General features: G+C 46.6%; 1 protein-coding gene across 1 annotated transcript in view; it reads right to left on the reverse strand.

The window, feature by feature from the left end:
• Positions 1-3405: 3405 nt before the first annotated feature.
• Positions 3406-8741, reverse strand: part of LOC106814930 — a 29476-nt gene continuing 24140 nt past the window's right edge. Inside the window, exon 20 of the mRNA XM_014819314.1 lies at positions 3406-3488. Coding sequence (XP_014674800.1) covers positions 3406-3488 — 83 coding nt within the window. The remainder of the gene's footprint in view (positions 3489-8741) is intronic.

Here is an 8741-nt window from a genome sequence, read left to right on the forward strand (position 1 = left end):
TTACATATATAAAAGATATATATATGACCCAGTATACTATATATAATAATATAATATATATATTGATATTGGAACTAAATAAAGGAAATAAAGATATATTATATATATATATATATATAATATATATATATATTAGTATATATATATAGTATATATTCTTGAATATATAAGGACTCGTGCATTATGCTGCGACTAGTAAATGTCAACTGCTGCGTTTTGGCTTGTCTTCTTCGCCCCATAATTTTGACCCATAATAATAGAGAGAAAGAGACAAAGAGAGATGGAGAGTAAGAAACAGAGAGAGGTGTGAGAAAAAGAGAGAGAGAAGAGAGAGAGAGAGAGAAGAGCGAGTCGAAAGAAAGAATGAGAGAGAAAGAAATTGAATTAAATATAAACGAAGCTAGTGACACCAAGGCTATATCAGGGATGGACTCTAAACGGATAATAAAAATATCGCAGGCATCGTATAATTTACAAAATCCCGCCACAGAATGTGAAGAGGCTACTAGATATACGTAGATATACGTAGATATATGCAAATACGTCTAGAGAACGTGTCGGACGTTATTTTTCGAACTCGATTTCGTAAACGCATTCGTATTTACCAACTTCCTTTTGTAATATGAATGTGTTGCCATTCGTCGTGTCCCACGCTCTATTACATCGAACATTAGAATCAGCAGCAAGGCAGCAAGCAGAGCAGCAGCAGCAGTTAGCCAGTAGCAGCAGCGCTGCTAGCATTAATATAGCAGCAGCAGGCAGTAGGCAGTACCGCAGCGAAGCTGTAGCATCATATGCAGCAGTTAGGCAGCTATCACCGCTACATCAAACACCGTTGGTGGCAGCAGCAACAGCAGCATAAACACAACAACAACGACAACAACAGAGCAGCATCACAGTACGATCACAGCAGCAGCAAGACATCATCAAGCCAACGGTATCACTACAAGCCACCACTGTCTGATAGCAGCAGTAGCATATAGCAGCAGTGACTACAGCAGCAGCAGTAGGCAGAGCAGAAGAAGCACAGCAGCAGTAGCAGTAGTAGCAGCAGCACCAGCAGCAGCAGCAGTAGCAGAGCTAGCAGTAGCAAACATAGCAGCACAGCCGCACAGCGAGTAACAGCAGCAGCAGTAGCAAGAGGCAAGCTAGCAGTAGCACCAGTATTTAGGCAGCAGGCAGCAGTAGCAGGCAAGCGCAGGCAAGTACGTAGCAGGCACACAGCCAGCAACTTGACAGCAGCAGCGTCAGTGCAGCAGCAGCAGCGAGTACAGTGCAGCAGTACAGTAGCAACAGTATGCAGCGCCAGCAGCAGCCAGCAGCAGCACAGCAGCAGTCAGGCGCATATAGCACGCAGCAGCACACAACAGCATCAGTCAGCACCGCAAAAAAAAAGCGCAGCATCTATCATCATCATCAGCGCAGCAGCAGCACGCGATGCATCATCATTCTCATCATCAGCAGCAGCGAGCAGCAGCCGAATGGCGAGCAGCACAGCAGCAGCACGCAAGCAGTAAGCAGCAGCAAGATCAGCACAGCATACGAAACAGCAGCATGTATGCGGGCGAACGAAGGCAGCCACCACTAAATAAGTAACGCCACCGCGGACGAACGCGCGCGTCAAAGGGAGACAGCGGGACGCGCGGAAACACAACGCTTGTTCACACATCAGATTCAACCGTGAGCAAACTTACTGCTTGACGGTGACGAGACACCGCCACAGACAGTGCTGATGCTGTCGGCGCGTGAGCGAGACGTACGTGTGCATGACAGAGCAGAGCGCGCGCGCGAGAGAGAGATATAGGAAGAAGGGAGAGAGGAATGAGAGGGGGGATTGAGGTAGGAGAGAGATAGGGAGGAAGAACGGGAGAGTGCGAAGAGAGACAGAGAGCGTGGAGCATGAGAAAAGAGAGAGCTCGCGAAGCAAGAGGAAGCGGCACGCGCAGAGAGAGAGAGAGAGGAGAACGAGTGACAACGAGAGAGCGAGAGAGCGAGAGAGAGAGAGAAAGAGAGAGAGAGAGAGAGAGGAGAGAGAGAGTAGGGAGAGAGAGAGAGAGAAAGAGAGAGGAGAGAGAGAGAGAAGAGACAAGAGAACAGAGAGGAAGAGAGAGAGAGAGAGAGAGAGAGCAGAGGAGAGAGAGAGAGAGAGAGAGGAGAGAGAGAGGCGGGCGCATGGGGTCAAGTCAGTCATGATCATGTTTTCATCACCACGCCCTTGTCATTGCGGCAGTTGGGCCGCAATTCCACTCACCCTTCAATCACACAGCCTTCACGTGTTACATCACTGATAGTCACCCCCTGTAAGTGTTTCGCAGCAGCGCAGCTTACCGCCGTCAACCAGGACAGACTGCACAAACTCGGACAGGCAAGAGATAGGCAATGTGCCAGCGAGTGAGTGTAGTACAGTCATCGTCAGTCGCATCATGGTCAGCAAGCGAGCAGGAATAGCAAGCGAGTGTCCGCTGATTATTCGCCGTGAGTGCCGATAATTTTCGCGAATGTACGCGTAGAGACACGACGCTACGCAATCCCGTCCTTCCGCGTTCCGGTTCCTCTCCGGTGATGGTGTTGCGTGGTTATCTGTAGCTGCTGCAGCGCACGACGAGTTTGTGCATGACGGTCATTGAGTGGCGAACTGGTGGCAGGACGATGCAAGCGATCAGGCAGCGACGGAATCTCAGCGCCGTGACGCACACACGAGTTGGGCCGCGTTCTGACACAGGGAGAACAGGACGGCGACCACACGCCTAGCACGCTACTCGGACACGATAGTTGGACGTCAGGTATAGATTGAAGTAATTTGAGAGTTCACTAAGGAGAGAAAGAGAGCGATGTGAGAAAGCAGAGAAAAGAGAAGCGAAGAGACGAGAAGAGACGAAAAAGAAGAGTAGAAAAGAGAAGAGAAAGGGAGAGAAAAGAAGAGTGAAAAATAGCGGGAGAGAAGAGAGAGAGAGAGAGAGAGAGAGAGAGAGAGAGAGAGAGCGAGAGCGAGCGAGAGCGAGCGAGAGCGAGAGAGAGCCAGGAGAGAGCAAGAGAGAGCAGGAGAGAGCAGGAGAGAGCACACAATATATAGTACACTCAGCTATCAGCAGAGTAAAACGATGCGAACATAGAAACATGCACATCTAATACGTAATGTCTATAGGATGCAAACGTGATGTGCAAAGGTCGGCGACGTATTCAGCACACACAGATATCAACGACGAAATCGTTGCAACGTAGAAATGTGTTCATCCAGAGAATACTCGAGACTAGTGCGTCATCTAGTATACGGCATCTCTAGATGACATCGTGACACGCGGCGTGGGCCGGTGACGTATATCCATTCGGATGGGCGAGGCATCGGATCGGCTGCTAGCCTATACAGACGAATGCTGCGACACGCTAAATTGCGCCCTGCACGCTCTACTCTTCCACGAACTCGCCACCGACGATGACGATGACGGTGACGATGACGATGACGATGTCGTCTGCTGGCAGCAGAACGGCTGTCACGAAACGGAGAACGAGGGCAATACGTTTACAGAGCGAGGGGCTCCGATTTATAGGTAAAACCATAATAATAATAATAGAATTAATATAAAAATATTAATAATAATTAATATTATTGTTGTTATAATTGTGATAATAATAATATTACAATGGTATAATAACGATAACGAAGGTTCAATTTAACCTATGCCTTTTTTTATAGATTGCGCTGATTCAGTTGATAGATAGATTGATTTTATATGCTTCAGTTTATTTTTATCATGATAATAATTGTTATTCTCGTATTGTTTTATTGGTATATGTAACACGTTTATAAGAGGAAATGATAGAAATACACGGTAAGAGAGACACACGAGAGAAGAGAGAGAGAGAGAGAGAGAGAGAGAGAGACAGACAGAGAGAGACAGCAGGAGAGACACGAGAAGAGAGACAGGGGGAGAAGCCAGGAAGAGAAGAGAGAGAGAGAGAGAGAGAGAGAGAGAGAGAGAGAGAGGGCGACAGCGATAGAGATGAATGGAAGAATGTCTTTCCAGTGCTGAGCATTGTGGAAGTAATCAGAAAGATGAGAGAGATGTGATAGAGAAACATGTGTAACGCCAGACACGTCTATTATCCGTGTCGGCTTCCATAACGCCAACCCTTACAGCCCCCGCAATGATATGCGTGTGATAGAGCCGTACACAGAAATATCTCTATACACGGATACACTATATCTCTATACTCTGCATGTGTATGACACTTTATTGACACGTTATTATGTGCATGAGCGTGTCATAGGTGCCTGTTATGTGGCCGTGTACATACTCCATGGTGTCTGCCAAAAAATTTATTTATTTATTTATTTATACGTCTGCTATATAACCTCGTACTAATGCCACGCCGTAAGCGTGTAGTGGCGCGCAAGATAATTGCTATGCTCCAGGCGAAAAGGACTAGTTATGTGATGGTCTTACATCTTCCCTTTATTCCCTCTTCCTAATCCCCCTTTCTCCCCTTCTCCTCCTCCTTCTTACTTCGCTTCTCATCTACCGTCTTCTCCTCCCTTTGCCACTAATCACTTCCCCACTTCCTCCGCTCCCCTACAATAGCGAGGTAGTTAGCAATTTATCTCACGCCTACCGACAAGCATTAGTTGAACATGATTGCTATTTTTTCAGAGTCTAGAAATTGGTTTTTCATTTGATAAGCAGCCATAAATCGAATATAACCAAAATCTATGTAATATAAGAAGACAATATAACATTATGCCAATTCATTCTCCAAGCCAAATTTTAACAAACAACAACAAATAGCTATAATAAGGTTAATAAGAGCCTTTTAATAAGGTAACTTTCATCAATATTTAGCCGCCATGGCATGGACGTTGATTAGACTTTTCTGTTAATTAGTCTTATCCGTTAATTAGTCTTACCTGTTAATTAATATCACCCGTTGATTAGTCTTACCTGTCTCACGAAACGGTATTATTTTATATGTATCGTTTCGCTCGCAACATTGATGTCGGCATGGATAGTATAGGAATAGTACATGGAGTGCCGTTTATCGAACAAATATTACAAATAAAAACAAACCATTGAGTTTAAATACTACCCTCATTATGTTTGCCTATTTATTAAGTTATTTTTTTTAATTTGTCCAGGTTACGGTTGTGTGTATTATGTTGCTTTCTATGAACACCGCCCTACAATTCTCACGCTGTATCTATAATTTTACGCCATTCTCAAAAAATTTACTAAAAACATGCGGTATATCGTAGTATTCATGCGCTATTTCATGTGGTATATCTCTAGCGGTGGGTAGCTTGTTAGCTCATGTTCTCATTGACGCAAATGTACAGTCCAACCAACAAATAAATATATACGTAATATCAGAACGCGCTTGGGTGAATGCATGCTCTGACAACGCCCGAACCCGTTATGGTAACGTGGAATTTTTTTAATTGATTCAGCTTTAGTAGACGAATTCAGAATATGAGGTATAAATTACAGGTACTAAGGTAGGTAATTTAGAAAATTTTTAAATTATTCCAACCGAGAGATGGCGAGACTAGGTCATTTAACCACATATAAGCTATGGGGAAGCTCTACCTCAATGGTTCTCAAACATTTTCGGACTGCCACCCACTTGGCTCCCAGGCCACATCCCTAGCGACCCCCCCCCACCCACACATACACACACATACGCAGGGATGAGATTGGAGAATGTAATTTTCAGCTGCAAATGAAATTAGAAATCCGAGGAGCAAGCAATGCGAGCACCGAAGAAATTTTTTTTTTTAATGGTGCGTTTTGGTACATTCAAAGCTATTCTGAACACATTATATGAGACTCTTGAATCACTTTTTCAAGTTGTCAAAAGAAACAAACGAACTATGAATAGAATATCAGGGGGCTGAAAATAAGGCAAGTCCGAGGTCTGGGACCTGCCGATTTCACGCTCGAACCTTCGTAATTTCCAAACAGAAAGTCCATCAAACCTATCAATAATTGACAGTACTCCACTTTCATCAAATGAAAAATCATTAAACCATTGAAAATTGCAAAGAAATAAAGCGAAAGTAGATTGATTTTCGGTCACCATCGACATCTCGTATCATATTTATTATTCACATGAAAGAAAAGAGGATGGCGGTAGATAAGGAGGGTGTGAGAGCCGAGAAAAGTGATGATAGAAGCCGGAAAAGGGGAAACGCTGACTTAGACTGAACTGAGAAGAAGGAGTAAAGTGTGGCAAGGAGACAGAAAAACAGAAATAGAGGGAAGGTGTAGAGACCATCACATAATAGTTGCTTTGGCCTGGCCGCATGCATTATTGCGCGCCACTACAGCTAATGACGTGGCATTAGTAGCGATGTCTTAATATAGGCAGACGTATAATCAAATCTATATTGTGACCACAACACACATATGTATATATACTATTATATATATATATAAATATATAATAAATGAGTAATCGCGTCGATTAGCTGCGGCTATAAGATGTCACTGCTGCGTTTGCCTGTCTTCTTCTCCCCATAATTCTGACCCTGATGTATGCAGAGAAAGAGACGAAGAGAGACGGCGAGTAAGAAAGAGAGAGAGGTCGTGAGAGAGAGAGGGAGGGGAGCGGAGAGAGCGCGCGCGAAAGAAAGAAAAATTGAGAGAAAGAAAATTGATTTTGACTATAACCGGGGCCCGTGACAGGTTATATCAGCGATGTACTCTGACCCTAAACGGATAATAAGAATATCACAGACATCGCATAATTTACAAAATGAACTGGGAATAATGTGATATAAACATATTGAATTAATAATCAACGCTTAAAGCAAAATCTCGTGTTTTCTCAAATATAACCTTAGGCGCTACCGTTACCTTGGCATATACTACCATGAAATACTACTAATGATACATCATGGGTGTCAAGGAGGGAGCTGTCGGCCTAAAAAATTCGTGAAATATTTTGTTCGAACCCGCTCGCTTTCAACACTCCAAAACGTGTGCGAGGTCACACAAACCTCGTCTACACGACGAACCCGTTAACGTCGAGTTAAGCGTTAAACTGAGTCACGCGATTACGTAGCGTCACACGACAACCCCGATAGCGATTATTAGCCGATTTTGCGTGCAGCGTGCCGTAGGCGGCCATCGCCGTGCGTGCGTCGTGTGTATGTAAACGCTGTGCGTGTGCGTGGTGCTGCGTGTGGCGGTTGCTTTTTGCCGCGTGCGTGCGTGTGCTATGCGTGCTTGCGTGTCACGTATACGGTGCGTGCCGTGCGTGGCACGTAACCGTGCGTTGCATGCGTGACGTTACGTGCGTTGTGCTGGTGTGACGTACCTTGCGGGCATGTGAGTGGCGGTACACGTACCAGTGGGGCATGTGGCGTGCGTGCATGTCACATACACGTGCCGTGCGTGCGCGCGTGTGCAGGTACCACGTTCGTGCGTGTGTGCTGTGCGTGTGTGTACGATCACACGTCGTTCGGCGTGCGTGTGCACGTACACGTGCGTGCATGCGGTGATGCGCGCGTGTGCATGCGTGCGTGCGTGCTATGCACGTACACGTGCGGCGTTGCGTCGCGTACACGTTCGTGCGCTGCGTGCGTGCGTGTGGCACGTACACGTGCGCCTTGCATGCGTGCGTGCGTCGTGGTGTGTGCCGTACACGTCGGTGCGTGCGTGTGGTGACGCGCGTGTGCATGTGCACGTAGACTGGGGCGTGCGTTGCGGCGTGGCACGTACACGTTGCGTGATCGTGCGTCCGTGCGTGTGTAACGTACACGTCGTGCGTTGTGCACGCTAACACATGCGTGCATCGGCGTATGCCACGCATGTGCGTGCATGCGTGGTGCGTGGCATGTTGCACTTACACGTGCGTGCGTGCGCGCGGTTGTGCAGGTACATCGTGCCGTTGCGTGCGTGTGCAGACACGTGCGTGCATGCTGCGGTGCGTGCGTCCGTGTGTTGCACGTCACTGGCTCTGTCCTGTCGTGCGCGCGTGCGTGTGTGCGCGGTGTGCATGTGCACGTACACTGCGTGCGTGCGCGCTGCGCCTTGTTCGCGCGTGTTGCATGTGCACGTAACGTGCGTTGCGTGCGGTTGTGAGTGCGTGCGTGTGTACGTACACGTGCGTGCATGCGTGCGTGCGTGCGTTGCTACCTGCACGCGCGGCATGCGTGCGTGTGGCTATGTACACGTGCGTGCTCGTGTGTGTGCACGTACACGTGCGTTGCGTTGGCGTGCGTGCGTGCATGAGTGTGTGCGTGGCGATGCGTTGCGGTGGGTGCGTGTGTACGTACATCGAACTTAGTGTGCCGCCTACTCGTGGAGTTATGTACTACCGGGCTAACTCGAGTTAAGTCGTCTACACGGGCCTTAACTCAAAGTTAAGGGTAACTCGAGATTCGCTTAACGCTCGATCGACATGGCGAGGTTACGCGTAACTCGAGTTATACGCTAGCTCGAGGTTAAGGGCCCCGTGTTAGACGCTTAACTCGAGTTCACGGTTCGGTCGTGTAGACGAGGCTACACTCCCACGAACAATGTATATAAAAAGGGCACAAGAGGCGTAACCTAAACTACAAACATTTTTCTGCAGTGGTTCCTTTGTCGTTGATATTTGACTTCCCGCAAAGTAGAGTATAACTAGTTTTCTAACGCGGTTAATTCTAAATCGTAAAACAACTTAGAATTGATGTTCCAGTAATTTTTTATTTGATATTAAACAACAAAATTAATTAAAATCTCAACAATACACTTTTTCTAAAA

Source organism: Priapulus caudatus, unplaced genomic scaffold (assembly GCF_000485595.1).
Source record: "Priapulus caudatus unplaced genomic scaffold, Priapulus_caudatus-5.0.1 Scaffold1007, whole genome shotgun sequence".
Taxonomy (NCBI): Eukaryota; Metazoa; Priapulida; class Priapulimorpha; order Priapulimorphida; family Priapulidae; genus Priapulus; species Priapulus caudatus.